The sequence below is a fragment of the Myotis lucifugus genome, unplaced genomic scaffold, assembly GCF_000147115.1.
Source record: "Myotis lucifugus unplaced genomic scaffold, Myoluc2.0 scaffold_79, whole genome shotgun sequence".
Taxonomy (NCBI): Eukaryota; Metazoa; Chordata; class Mammalia; order Chiroptera; family Vespertilionidae; genus Myotis; species Myotis lucifugus.
This window is the reverse complement of record NW_005871127.1, coordinates 35,014-50,624: the sequence shown is the minus strand read 5'-3', so window position 1 is coordinate 50,624 and position 15,611 is coordinate 35,014. Positions and strand designations below refer to the sequence as shown.

General features: G+C 39.9%; 1 protein-coding gene across 1 annotated transcript in view; it reads right to left on the bottom strand.

Moving 5' to 3' along the window:
- Nucleotides 1-15,611, bottom strand: part of TTC39B (tetratricopeptide repeat domain 39B) — a 92,735-nt gene that overhangs the window by 49,754 nt on the left and 27,370 nt on the right. Inside the window, exons 3-6 of the mRNA XM_023755556.1 lie at nucleotides 9,718-9,813; nucleotides 4,204-4,314; nucleotides 1,301-1,432; nucleotides 274-350 (exon numbers count right to left, since the gene is read on the bottom strand). Of these exons, the coding sequence (XP_023611324.1) occupies nucleotides 274-350; nucleotides 1,301-1,432; nucleotides 4,204-4,314; nucleotides 9,718-9,813 (416 nt within the window). The remainder of the gene's footprint in view (nucleotides 1-273; nucleotides 351-1,300; nucleotides 1,433-4,203; nucleotides 4,315-9,717; nucleotides 9,814-15,611) is intronic.

The following is a 15,611-nucleotide window of genomic DNA, read 5'->3' as shown; positions in this document are numbered from 1 at the left end:
GCCAGGGGAAGGGAAGGCCTATTGCACGAATCTTTTCGTGCAACAGGCCTCTAATATATATATTAGATTCTGTATAGATATATACAGAAAAGTCTGCAAGGCTTCAAAACCAACACCTACCAGTAGTTACTTCTGGAAGGTATGATAGGGAAGAGAAAAAGACATTCCATCTACTGTATATGATATATTTAAGTATTGGCTCTTATGAGGAGCATGATCCTGTTTTGATTTTTCAAAGGAAGGAAAAAATATAATCTTTTAAATGACTCTTACCTTCAGTCATCTGTTCCAATGATCCTCTAGAAAGAAGACTTGAGAAAGATTCTACAACCGTGCTTTTTTTCCTATATCTGCATAAAGTAAGCAGGAGGGAAGGAAAGAGGAAGAAGTAACAAGAAATTAGCCCGAGCTCATTTTCACTCGACGTTCACTTCAGTCACAGTCACACCAGAGAGTCATGAAGGCAGGCAGAGCTCAACACTACAGTCCCCAGGGCAGAGACCACCCTGGGCAGCACTGCAGCCCCACCTCCCAGCACCGGGCTGGCATGCGGGGGTGCTCAACCCCTGCTCCCTGAACACGTGAGTGGACAGACCCGCATAAAACAGTGACCCCAACCTGCCAAGCACCCCCCCAGATCTGTGGCTGAACTCAGCATTTCTGTGGCAAGACTCACCACAGATAAAGAATGAACTTAAGAGTGTAATATTTGAAAGCTCTCTCTTCATGTGTGGGGCCACAAAATTAGGTGAGTATGTAATTCCACCAGGGTTAAAATTCACCAATGATGGCTAACAGCTTTTGCCAGGGTCTTCCTATGGACACAGAGCAAAGACTAAAATAAAATTGGAAACCCATCTCATTTTCACCAACCAAAGTGTTCAACTACATTCTTTGTAAGCAAATAAAACATTCCTTTCTGAATTGGCAGCATCCCCTACGAAGAGAAGAATGTGCCTTGCTTGGCCTGGTTCGGGTTGCGGTACGTAAACTCACCACAGGGAGACCCTGGAGCTGCTTGCTGCTAACCCCACTGAAATCTCAGCCCTGCTGGGCACTTCAAGTTACCACAAATGCCCCTCATTTGGACAAATGAGAAGCGTACTCTAATTCCTAATAGGGATTTTGGTCTCTATTGCATAAAACTACATGAGGCCAAGAAAGCTTTGAAGCTCAAGTCCTTTCCTTACAACTGTGGCCAACTTCCAACAGTTCTCAGTCAGGCAAACCGCATTCATATGATCACACAGACATATAGGTTTATAGTCATATCTCAAGCATGTAATTACTGAGTTCATACTTTTGGCAGGTTTGCAAGGCGTCCCTCATGGCGGAAATGCCATTTTGGATGTCCTGTTGCTCGAAGGTCATGATGGCCTGCAATACCACAATGGTACTGTAGCCCAAGGCATGGTACATGCTGTCCTTAGCCCTGGGGGCAACACAGGGAAATAGCACATTTCAATTCAAACTGGAAAGCATTCAGGTCTAGTCTGATAGTCATCGTGAGAAATCCTAATACATGCATGTCTTGACTTTCACAGTGATAATCTTTACTCCTTTGCCACAGTCCCTGAAAGCATAGGAACTATAAAAGACGGGCCCTAAAACAACAATTTAAGCTCACACAAGCAGCACAGAACACTGCAGGCTGAAGGAAAAGGAGTCGAGATGCTTTTCCCTGTTTCAGCACAAGGGGGCAGCCTGCGGGTTCATTTCCTAGAAAATATTTCAAAGCAAACCGCTTTTCCCCAGTTGAACCAAGGGCAGTGTGCTGCCTTTAGCTCTGATATCAGTGCTACAATAAAAGCCACTAGAAATATATTTTGTGATGGATTCTGATATTTTTTGAAAGATAAAGACTCGTTAAAAATTGTCCCCTCTCTGCCCTAACCGGTTTGGATCAGTGGATAGAGCGTCGGCCTGCGGACTGAAGGGTCCCAGGTTCGATTCCGGTCAAGGGTATGTACCTTGGTTGCGGGCACATCCCCAGTAGGGGGTGTGCAGGACGCAGCTGAATCGATGTTTCTCTCTCATCGATGTTTCTAACTCTCTATCCTTCTCCCTTCCTCTCTGTAAAAAAATCAATAAAAAATATATTTTTTTTAAAAAGTGTCCCCTCTCTGCCCTAGCTGGTTTTTCTCAGTGGATAGAGCATCAGCCTGAGGATCAAAGGATCCCGGGTTTGATTCTGGCCAAGGTTATATACCTTGGTTGCAGGCTTCTCCCTGCCCCAGGCCCTGGTCAGGGCTTGTGTAGGAGGCCAATCAATGTGTTTCTCTCACACCAATGTTTCTCTCTGTCTTTCCCTCTTTCTTCCCTAAAATATCAATGGAAAAATATCCTCGAGTGAAGAATAACAAAAAAAAAATTGTCCCCTTTCCTCTCCCAGCCAGAGGCAACATTTTTGCAATAAAGTTAGGTAGGCAGACAAAAGCACATTTTAAACTCCATCTCTAACCTAATCCCATTATCTGAGATTCCTGATTAAAGTTCTTGATAATTCACATTACCAGTGAGAATCACTTAGATTCTTAGGAAGGTCAGCTAGTCCTGATGTATGGCAGACACCCCAGATTCTCAGGCTGTGAAAAAACCTCACCATCACTTTTCTTAAAACTTCTTAAATTACGTTAATTACTTATAAGATGTAAAATGTCAATGCACGATTCTGGTTTTAATTCAAATATTATCACAACAGCCTGCTGCTGTGCAAAACAAGTGCAAGCCACTTTATTCTCTTCCCCCACGGACATAGTCTAAACATCCTTCGGTAATTTGCAGCTTCTCCTGAACAGTGAGGGCACTGGTTGTTCAAAAGGACCGCAAGGAATAAAAGCAGCCCAAAGTTAATCAGTAACTGGGGTTTTAGACCTCATATTTAAACCGGAAGGTCCTCCAAGAGGAAAAAAAGTATTCAAGTAGGAAAAATAAGATCAGAGAATCTATAGCTCCATTAAATACAATACTAAATCATTTCTTTTCATTCCATATTATGTCCAGCTGATTTCAGTGGCATAGAAAAAAAAAAGGAGACGTGTTTGACTGAAAAAGAAGGAGACGGGCAGGCAGGCTGAGAGAGGAGAGACAAAGAAAAAAATACAGACAGAGAAAAGACAGGGAAAGGCAGAGACACAAGATAGAGAGACGGAGAAGTCATTGGGCGAAAAGGTAGGAGACAGGCAAGGTAGAGGATGCGAGACAAACAATGGAGACAGCACTGGACAATTTCTATAGGCTACAGGCTTCACCATCTATCTATAATAATAAAAGCATAATATGCTAATTAGACCGGAAAGCTGAATGACCTTCCAGACGTCCTTCTGGATGACCTTCTGGATAAAGCCGGGGCTGCAAGGTCCAAGCCTCTTGCACAAATTTCATGCACCGGGCCTCTAGCTTTAACATATATTCCCAACCTCTGAAATGCTAATTGATCAAGATCACCTAAATCTGAATAGAACTGCCTTTGCAGTTTCTCAGTAGGTAAATCCATTTTTAAAATTCAAGGTCAAGGACAAGAATCACATCACCCTACTGATGGCTCAAAAGAATAAGATTCCCACTTTTGTGCCCAGCTAAGCTTCTAGAAAATTATGAGGTCTATGCTTAACCCAAGGAAGTGACTGTGTCTGAAGAAACAATGTGAGAGTAAGCATTCCTGTAAAGCTATAGTTACACCACGGGGCTGAGGACTGTGGTCAAAGTGAGGCCTAATAAGAAGGCTGAGCACAGAGGGGGAAAATTAACAGGAACTATTAACTGAAATTAAGTTGTTTAACCTAAGTTTATCACATAAGCAGGGAGTCCCGATAATATTTATATCATTTTAAATGTTAGCACTTGAGATAAGCATTTCTAGTTCTTCCCTTTCCCAATTCAAAGGAAACTCTTCTCAATTATATTTAAGGTTAAGAGGAACATCCGTAAAAATAGTTCACTGACAAAAGCAAAATGGAGTTCTATAAAACTACATAAATGACACTATTTAAACAAATATAGAAATTAAAGGATGAGAAAAAATCAGAAATTTTCTACTGAATAAAGTTGAAAAGACAGATTTCTTAACTGGATATTAAGAGGTCTCAAATATTTAGGTGGAAACACAAATAAATTAACTGACAAGTATGGCATAAAAGACATGAATGTCATCAAAAACATGTGAAAAAATATATTTTACCTAAAAGAAACAAAGTTAATTACCATGGTTGAAGCAATTCTAAGGCATCTTTAAATTTGTTATTCAGAAATAATTTCAGTGCCACTTCACATTCTTCCAGGCCATGCTTGAGATCCATCTTGGTTGATGATGACCTAAAGATCAAGAAAAATATATATGTAATTTCTATCGTTTTTACTATTAGCAAGTTGTCTCAGGGAGAGTGTGTGTGTGTGTGTGTGTGTGTGTGTGTACACATGTACTTTGCATACAGATAGGCTAAAAATTCTAACTCTGCCACTTACTAGCAGTGTCTTGAACCTCTGAGAGCTGACTTTCTCATCTGTAAAATGGGACACCACACCCTACTTCATGGGGCCATGGTGAGGATGGAGTTTATAACAAATATGGCTCATTGCAGGCAGTGAATAAATGATAGTTATGCCCTCCCCCCCCCCAACCCCCATCACTCCACCACAAGTAGAGGAACTGCCTTTTTTCATGGGAGAGGCCAAGGTTATTTGTTTTCATTTGGCTATATAAAGGGGAGAAATGTGCTTCAGTGGAAAACTGAATTGTCTAAGGGAGACCCCTCCTAGTTACTTGCTTTCAATTTTATGGTAGTTTTCTTACAACTCTGTGAATTGTAACTGATAGCAATGCAAACTATTTGTTGTCTATAGACATATCAATTTAGTCCCAGCCAGTAGAGGTTCAACTGACTTCCCTCCAGTGTGAAAGAAGCTAGTTGTTCTTGAATTTACATATTCATTTCAACACTTTTTAGTCCATATAAATTTGTGCTGTCTTCATTTCTCCTTTGAATCTGCTATAACATCTGCCTAGTTCCTTCATTGATTAATGAGTTAAGTAAAGTCTTTCAAATGTGGTGATTTCTATATCTCTATGAGAGTCATGATTATATATTATTTGAAAATTATCTGTTAATTAATTATTGATAGAAATATTTCGGTAAGCAAATGAGTAGTACAATTTATTTCAAAGTACTTCATGTTGAATTTCCATGCCTCCAACCTCTCCAAATTCATTCTTTCAAGCATGAAAACAAAATCTTACCAGTTACTCATCTACCAAAAATGGGTTCTGAAGGTTCTACAGGAAACGGTCCTCTGCCTCTAAAACTTCTCATGGCTGGTTCCTTCCTGTTATTCAGATCTTAGCTCAAGAAGCATCAACTCAGAACTGCCTCAGTGGCCACACCCATACTGTCTCACTGTTTTTTCACTCCACACCACTCATTACCGTCCCCCGTGTCCCATGCAGCATTTTGGACATGTTTGTCTTTGTCTATCTTCCTGCTCTAGAACACAAATGCAAGGAGGTTGTTCTAGTCACTGCTGTGCCACCAGCATCTTCAGTGAGATCTAGAACATAGTACATACTCATTCAATATTGTTGAGCTGGTGGCTGGGTGGGTGGTGAGGTAAAGCTGATCTGGGTAGGAACACAGAATTCCTCATGCCTAGAGCTTGAAGGTGGTGCCGAAATGAGACAAGTTCTTGGTGGAGGGGTAGCTGAAGAGCTGAAAATTTGTGATGGTTAATTTTATGTGTCAACTTGACTGGACTAAAGGGATGTCCAGACAGCTGGTAAGACACTATTTCTGGATGTGTCTGTGAAGGGTGTTTCTAGAAGAGACTAGCTGTTAAATTGGTGAACTGAGTAAAGCAGATGGCCCTCCCCAGTGTGGGTGGGCATCATCCAATCCACTTTATCCAGTTGTCCATCGATGGATTGCTTCTATATCTTGGCTATTGTAAATAATGCTGCAGTGAACATAGGGGTGCATATATCTTTTCATATTAGTGTTTTGGATTTTTTTGGATAAATACCTAGAAGTGGGAATGCTGAGTCATATGTTAGTCCTATTTTTAATTTTTTGAGGTAACTCCATACTGCTTTCCACTGTGGCTGCACCAGTCTGCATTCCCACCAGCAGTGCATGAGGGTTCGCTTTTCTCAACATCCTCCCCAACACTTGTTTGTTGATTTATTGATGATAACCATTCTGTCAGGTGTGAAGCGATATTTCATTGTGGCTTTTTTTTCTTTATTTATTGATTAAGGTATTACATATGTGTCCTTATCCCCCTATTGCCCACCCACCCCCGCTCATGCCCTCACCCCCCTGGTGTCTGTGTCCATTGGTTATGTTTATATGCAGGCATACAAGTCCTATGGTTGATCTCTCCCCCTTACTCCCACCCTCCCCTACCTTCTCTCTGAGGTTTGAGCATCTGATCGATGCTTCTCTGTCTCTGGATCTATTTTTGTTCATCAGTTTTTGTTGTTCATTATAGTCCACAAATGAGTGAGATCATGTGATATTTATCTTTCTCTGACTGACTTATTTCACTTAGCATAATGCTTTCCAGGACCATCCATGCTGTTGCAAATGGTAGGAGTTCCTTTCATTGTGGCTTTAATTTGCATTTCTCTGATGATTAATGACATAGAGCATCTTTTCATTTGTCTATTCACCATCTGTATGTCCTCTTTGGAGACATGTCTATTTAGATCCTCTGCCTGTTTTTTAATTGGATTGTTTGTTTTTGGGTATTATGTTATATCAGTTTCTTACATATTTGGATATTAAGCACCATTAGATGTATCGTTGGTGAATGTCTTCTCCCATTCAGTAGGTAGTCTTTCGGCTTGTTGATTGTTTCCTTTGTTGTGCAAAAACCCTTTAAGTTTGATTTAGTCCCACATTTGTTTATATTTCCTTTTGTTTCCTTTGCTTAAGGAGACATATCCAAAAAAATATTACTAAGAGCCATGCCAGATATTTTACTGTCTATGTTTTCTTCTAGGAGTTTTATGGTTTGGGGTCTTACATTTAAATTTAAGTCTTTAATCCACTTTGAGTTTATTCTTGCAGTATATCGTGTAAGAAAGTAGTCGTTTACTTCTTTCTTTCTTTCTTTTTTTTTTTTACATGAAACCATCCAGTTTTCCCAACATCATTTATTGAAGAGGCAGTCTTTACCCCATTGCATATTCTTCCCTTCTTTTTCATAGATTAATTGACCACATAGGCGTGGGTTTATTTCTGGATTCTCCATTCTGTTCCATTAATCTATGTGTCTGTTTTTATGCCAATACCATGCTGTTTTAATTACTATAGGATACTTTGATATCAGCATGAAACCTCCACCTCTGTTCTTCTTTCTCCAGATGGCTTTGGCTTTACCAGCACTTCTGTCTGGGAGAAAGCTGCCCCTCCAGTTCTTGGCACTTTTCGAGCTGCTGCCCCAGTGCTGGAGCTCAGAGCAAAGGAGTCCCTCAGTGAGTAAGGCCCCGCACAGACCCTTTATGAGGAAAGCCTGGGATCCCAGCTACTTTTCATCTTATCAGGATGCACAAAATCCCTGCTGATTTTCACAGCCAGAAGTTGTGGGGACTCCTCTTCCCAGGCTGGAGAGTCCAGAGTGGGTCTGAAACCCCTCGCTCCTCAGGGGGAACCTCCACAACCGACATAGCCCCACTGATTCTTAACCGCCACACCTGGGTGTGGAACCAGACTGTTTTGTGTCCAGCCCTCCTACTGGCCTCAACTTGGCTTCTTCTTTATATCCTTGTTTATGAGTTCTGTTCGGCCAGTCTTCAGGTGGTTCTTAAGGGTGTTGTTCTATAATTTAGTTGTAATTTTGATGTGTTTGCAGGAGAAAGCAAGCGCAGCATTTAACTACTCCGCCATCCTGACCGAACTTCCTTTATATATCTCTAACCTCTTCTTTTCTGACCCCTTTTCAACTCAGAAACACAAATCTTACTTATTTCTACTTAATGTTAACGAAGCAAAAAAGGGTAACTTTCCTTCACTCTTATTTTCTCTCTTAACACCATACCCTTTATTTAGTACTGCTTTTGGTAATTTTTTTAGTATTTTATTACAGCTTTCAAACTCAGCATTATAAATATTAATGTAATAGGAACCTAGGAAACTATCAGATAAATTAGAGGATAACTCTGAAAGAGGGGCATATATTTCTGAAGAAAGCTCAGATTTCCATGAACAGAGACATAGGGAACAAAATAGTATTGTGAAAAATAAATGCCTTAAGATACTTACAAGTTATTTTCAAGTTCATCTCCATTCCTCAACCCTCATATTATTGCACCTTTTTCTTACATTGACAAACTGAGTATTATGAACACATTCATAAATAGCTAAAAATTTCAAATGCAAAATACAAAAATGCTAAAGATCTGTGGTATAATTAAAGTCTAATAAACCTGTAGGATGAAAAGTACTTTTTAAAAATATATTTTTTATTGATTTCAGAGAGGAAGGGAGAGGTAGAAAAACATCAATGATGAGAGAATCATCGATTGGCTGCCTCCTGCACGTCCCACACTGGGGATTGAGCCCGCAACCTGGGCATGTGCCCTGACCGGGTATCAAACTGTGACCTTCTGGTCCAGCTTTAACAGAGTTGCCTTAATAACTGATAAAGGAATAACCTACATGTTAAAAAGAAATAACTAGTTAATTCCAGAATAGGCAGGAAAGGAACAGAATTTAGCAATTAAATTTGATATTATATAAAATACTTAAGGAAAAGAAAAAATGTCATGATTAACTAAGTTTTAAAAAGCAGAATACTAAACAATATATTTAATATAATCCTAATTAAGCAAAAACAAAAGTTAGTATCTTTATATACAAGGGGGAAAAGAAAGAATATACATCTAAAAAATTGTTGTGGTAGTTATGGTGATAGTAGTACATATTTTATTCTTTATGATTTTTCTATATTTCCTGATTTTCTGTAATGAACATTTTTTTAAATGCACTTTTAAGCCAAGATTACAAGAAGAATATTATTAGAAAAATAATCATAATATAATACTGACTGAAAACTCTTTGGTTATATCCATTTCAAGAAACACATGCCCAGGGAAAAGACTGGAATGAAAGACACCAAAATTCTAACAGTCTGTATTAAAGTCATAATGACAGTTTATGTTTCCCCTTCCTCCATTTTCCTTGATGCTTGGCAATGTGGTTATATTATTTTATTTAAAAAGTAATGGTTTGCCCTAGCCAGTTTGCCTCAGTGGATATAGCGTCGGCCTGCAGACTGAAGGGTCCCAGGTTCGATTCGGTCAAGGGCACATGCCCGGGTTGCAGGCTCGATCCCCAGTAGGGGGTGTGCAGGAGGCAGCCAATCAATTAATCCCTCTCATCATTGATGTTTCCATCTCTTTCTCCCTCTCCCTTTCTCTCTGAAATTAATAAAAAATATCTATTTTTAAAAATTAATGGTTTAAAAAATTTGAGGTAACAAAGACACAAAGGGAGCTATGCCCCAGAAGTTTAATTTTGTTTTGTTCCTGCTTTTATGTAACAGTGACACCTAGGCACTGAGTCCCTTAGCCTCCTTCCCTAATTTGTAAAATGGGCCCTCTACCTGCCTGGGCCTCTCCTCTCCCCACAGATCAATAAAACACAGAGCCTGTTCTGACATCAGCATTGCAGTTCACCGAAGGGTAGGACTGGTCCCCCCAGGAACGCTCGCACCCTTTCTGACCTGCTCGCTTTGGATGGTCGGTGCTGTCCGGAGGCCTGTTTTGCATCCAGTGACGCCAACTGAGGTCTGCTTGTTGCCATATCTGTGCGAAAAGGCCTGTTAATAAAGAAGGCAGAGTGAGGTGTCTTACAGGAAACGTTCACATAAACTTAAGTACACACACAAGTCCTTCAATTATTTACTGCATCTCACCTCCACTTCTTTTTTTTAAGATTTTTTAAATTGATTTTTGGAGAGAGAGGAAGGGAGAGGGAGAGAGAAACATTGATGTGAGAGAGAAACATGGATCGGCTGCTTCCTGCACACCCCCTACTGGGGATCCAGCCAGCAACCTTTCAGGGCCACGCCCAACCACCTGAGTAACATCAGCCGGGGCATCTACATTTCTTAGCAATTTAGAAAAACTGTTCAGTTACATGGTGAACATTCCTGAAATATGGCACCAATAAAATAAACTTATTTTTCTTTTATTCTAGTGCGCACACACACACACACACACACACACACAGAACTGACACACACAGAACTGAAATCATCCCCCACAGCTCTCCACCCACACACAGCATTGTACCTTGTATATATCCTTGCATATCTTTTCCCAAGTAAATCTACACATATATTTTTATATTTTACTAGAGGTCCAGTGCACGAATTCATGCATGGGTGGGGTTCCTCAGTCTGGCCAACGATCGGGGCCAATAGAGGCTGATCGGGGCCAGCTGGCCAGGGGGAGGGACCGCGGGAGGTTGGCTGGCCAGGGAAGGTTGGCTGTAGGAGCACACTGACCACCAGGAGCAGCTCCTGCGTTGAGCATCTGCCCCCTGGTGGTCAGTGCACATCATAGCGACCAGTCGTAACAGTCGCTTAGGCTTTTATATATATATAGATTAAAATGGAATATTATAGTAGAGGAGAAATAAGTTTTCTTTGACCCCCTTAGGGTCCCTGGTTGGGTCTGAAAAGTAAAGTTACAAAGACAGGTTAACAAGAGAAAAGCATATAAATTTTATTGAATTTTTACATGTACATGGGAGCCTTCACAAGAGAATGAAGCCTCAAAGAAGTGAACAATAGGAAGCTTTTATACCTGTTAGACAAAGAAACAATAAGTTTGTGAATAACTGACAAGACAAGGAATTGGGCTAGGAGTAGTAAATGGTGAAGAAGTAACTAGGAAGATAAGGATTGCTTTAATAAGGTTTGTCTGCAGATTCTATGGGCTGATAGGTGTCTGTCTCTAGTAAAAGAATTTATTCCCTGCCTTTATGCAGAAAAGGGAGAGCTTTTACTGCTTTTACTGCTTAATTTGTTTCCCACATGGACAGGCAATTATCCCAACACCAATAAATAACTCATCCTTCAGCTACTCCTTAGCTTGGAAATAAGACAAAAGAAAAACCAATGTCCTTTCAGTGTCATGTTGGAGCACTAACAGGCCCACCCAAAGATATACCTTTGTTTGATTTGCTAATGACTATTGATTGAGGCCTATACTCTGTAAAATTATATGTTAACTTATAGTTTCTTTTCTGGTAAATACCCAAATAATTAGTCTGGTAAGGTTATGGTTTTATTGCCTTGTAAGATATTAACCAGTTTTAAATATAGCAAATCTTATTCCAAAATTCTTTCTTCCATTCCCCAAATATTTTTGGAACCAGTTTTACCATCTTGCTGATTGATAAATAAATCTTTGACATTTGTTTGTTGTGTAATTTTTACACGATGACATACTGAATAACACTGCAACTCTGTAACACAGGGCAAGTTTCCATATGTACACACGTCTGTTTCCAGGCATTCTTGCTCCACCCATGTATCTGCCTCTCTCTGCACTTTTCACTATCATGGCTTTCTTTATATGCCAAAGGAGCAAGCCCTCTACTTTATTAAATGTTCTTTTTCCGGGGGGTGGAGAGGGGACTGCTATTATTTTACCTTCAATCTTAGTTATAAATTTTAGAATAAGTTATTATAGAGTTACCAAAAAAAGTCCTGCCATGGTGTTTCCTGGGACTTCATTACATTTCTAGCAAACTTTGCAGAGAACTGCTATCTTCACAATATTATATTTTCACATCTATACACATTTATTCAAGTCTTATTTCCTTCAGTAAAGGTTTTTAATATCTGAAACACTGCAGTGGAGTACATGCATCCTTGCAAAAAAAAAAAAAAAAAGCCATGCTAAACGTTCTTTAAATTGCTTCAGGTTTAGGATCCGTTCCGCCAAAGTAAGCGCAGTTATTAAACATTTAAATAGAAAGACTTGTCTGTTCCACTCCTGAGCATAACCAAGATGTTATACTGAGATGTTAGAAGAAACGTATTTTTAGGCAGTGAAAAATGTTATTTGTTTGACAGGTGCTAAAGAAAACATCGTATTTCAATTACTGTTATGAGTGTGTTGGAAAATACATCCTCATTTTGCCCTGTATTTACTGCTCTAATTTATTTAAGTTTCTAAAAAAGCTTCATTGAGATATAATTCACAGACCACGCAATTTACCCATTTAAAGCATACAATCAATGGTTTTTAGTATACTCATATTGATAGCATTGTGCAACTATCACCACAATCTAATTTTTAAAGTATTTTGTCACCCAAAAGAAACCTTGTATTCATCCATTAGCTGTCATTCCCCATAGTTCTTTGTATCTACACATTTGCTATAACTGGCTTTTTTCACTTAGCATAATGTTTTTAAGATTCATCCATGTTACTACATGTATCAGTACTTCATTCTTTTTAATGGCCAAATAATATTTCATTGTATGGATATAATACATTTTGTTTATTATTTCATTTGTTGCTGGATATATGAGTTATTTTCACTTTTTTACTATCATGAATAATGCTGCTATTAACATTCATGTACAAGTTCTTATGTTGATATATATTTCCTTTTTCTTGGGTATATACCTAGGAGTGGGATTGCTGAGTAAAATGGTAACTCTATGTCTAATATTTCAAAAAACTGTCGGACCATTTTCCAAATTGGCTGTGAGATTCTGCATCCCTACCAGTAATATATGAGAGTCCCAATCTCTCCATATCTTGGCCAACACTTGTTATTGTCCATCTTCGTGTGGGTAATGGTATCTCATTATGGTTTTGCCTTTCATTTGCCTAAAGACTAATGATATTGAGCATCTGTTTAGGTACTCATTGGCCATTTGTGTGTCTTCTTTGGAGAAATGTCTATGCAGGTTCTTTGGCCATTTGTTACTTGGGTTATTTGTCTTTTTATTTTTGTGTTTTATACTACTCTAATTTTTAATCATGAGGTAGAACTATTTTCAAATAAAAAACTTACAGCTGTCTTTGTTTATACTTTTTCTCTCATTCAAGTCATAATTAGCAGAATTAATTCAAATTTAATTTCCTAATAAATTCAACGCAATGTGCTATGTTCCTGCACAATAAAAAGCTAGCTCATTTTGAAAAGCAAAAAATGAAGTAAAAATTTCAAGAATTATTAAAAGACAATATCCTTCCAGCTTTTCATCAAAGTTAAAATCTCTCTTTAAGAGGAGAAAAGGAATGAACAGAGATGGCCAACCGTTATGCTATGAGAGGCACCATTTATATAATCTACAGTCTGAACAGTGTCCACCAGCATTATGAACATAGGACTCCAGTGGATACCACCACCAGATTTCCAGGAAATTTATTGCTTAATATTATTGGCCATATGATTAGCTTGTCTTTCTTACTAAAGAAAACTGCTCACCAGACCAAATTCTGCCCAATCGGCAATTCCTTCAAATAGCCATTCTCAGGGCCACTGATCAGAGGCAGAGGGGACTGCTGCAGCTGCCGCTGGGAGAGCAAGAAGAGCCCAGAAACTAGCAGGTACTCCCCCACGAACCTCTGACTTGTCAGCTCCTACGCAGGCCTGTCACCAGTGCTATCAGAATCAAGGGAACGGAATTCCAACATTTTCTCACCACTCTTGCAAGTGGAAACTCCCAACAAGACTGTGTGGATTTACTGACTGACTGACTGAACAAACGGACAAACAGAGAAGCAACTGGCAGATGGCACTGATTTATTTTTTACTGGAAGGAACTGGCCCTCACTCTCATCTGGTCAATCCAACCACCTGAACTATCTGATGTTCCAGACACACTGTTCTAAGACAACCAATGATTGGAAATGCAACTAGAAGCCAACAGCCAGGAAAAGATTAAGCCAATTCAACAGAAGGAAGAGTTCAAGGAAGTGGACAAGCTTAACTTGAAAGAACAGTTAGAGGAAAGCAGAGAAAAGGAAAGAACATGAAAGCTATTCCCAGACATTTCCCTCTCTAATTCAGCCTTCTAAACCACATTCCCTGGAGCTGCTACTGCCAAATGACTCTGAAAAATACATGTGATGTGTGTACAGAGAGAATAATAAAGCAAATGTGGCAAAATGTTGAAAATGGATTAAGGGTACACATTAAATCCTCTGTTATTCTCACACCTTTTTGCTACGTTTGGAATTATTGCAAAGTAAGAAAATGTTTTTAAAAAACACCTTAGATGGCCCTGTAGCAAAGGGCAGCAATAGGGATCAAATGAGTGGTCACTGGACCTCAGTCACTGGCCTCGCCAATGCCAGTGGAGAATGCTAAGCCCTCAGGGTCAGGGACACACCAAGTCCAGCCACCACAGGTGCCTGGGGGGCAGAGGCAGTGGAACCAAACAAAATGGATTTGCCGCTCTGGGTGTTTTATTCAAGAACAAGTCATGGTTATCATTAGGTATTTTATGCAGCAACTAAAGGGGATTCACATCCAGATCTCTGTCTGCCCCGAGGGAGGCTTAGCCATTGCTTATATCCACGATTTGGTTAATTACATGTTGATTTCTTCTTTGCAGTTGGCTAAATGATTAGGTTCCAGGCAAGCTCATCCAGTTACAGCTGTGTCTGCCAAGTACTGTGCTACACTTTAACACTTAGCAGGAAGAGCATTAGTAAAAACTGCCCAGACCTTGAGACCCTTGTCCTATGTAGCAGCAGCAAGGACAGAGGGCAATGCAAAAACAACTGGATGTAGCCACCAACCAGAGAGCAAGACCCAGATCCTGCTCCATCACACTCCACTTCCTCCTGCACCTACCACCACCTGGGAAGGAGGAGAGGGAGAGGGAACCTCAGAGAAGGGAGGCGTGGGCCTGATGCAGAGTTTAACGGTTTACATGACTGGGCACTTGCCTCTGCCACTCCTTCAAGAAAACCTGAATCACTCCAAACAAGACTGTTTGAAATTTAAGCAGATGATGTCATCTTTAATTGGCAATGTTTTTTTTTCCATCCTCAATGGGGATGAGAGCTCCAGAGGCAACTGAGAACAACTGGGAAGAATAAAAGTTCGTTTTGTATAAAATATAGTGTGTCTCAGACCCCACTCACTCAGAAAATGGAGGGTAAACTTGCAGTCTCTTCAGAAAAAAAGAAACTATCCCAACAGATGCTGTTTCTCTTGCCCACAGCCACAGCCACAGCAAATCCCTGACACAGTGGAAACTAAACCAGAGTCTTTGTCCCTTCAAATTCTTTCCTTCGGCAAAGCAAACTGCACTCTTCGCTTTATTCAAAACAAACAGCAATGGAATGTTAGATTGGCAAGAGATAAGCACAGCTCCTGTTTCATTTTGCTGCTTTTCTTTACTGTGTTTTTTTCTTATTTAAAAAAAAGCCCTAGCTGATTTTGCTCAATGGATAGAGCGTCAGCCTGTGGACTGAAGGGTTCTGGGTGCGATTCCAGTCAAGGGCACGTTCCAGGGTTGCGGGCTTGATCCCCAGTAGGGGGTATGCAGGGAGGCAGCCGATCAATGATTCTCTCTCATCATTGATGTTTCTATCTCTCTCTCCCTCCCTTTCCTCTCTCTGAAGTCAGTAAAAC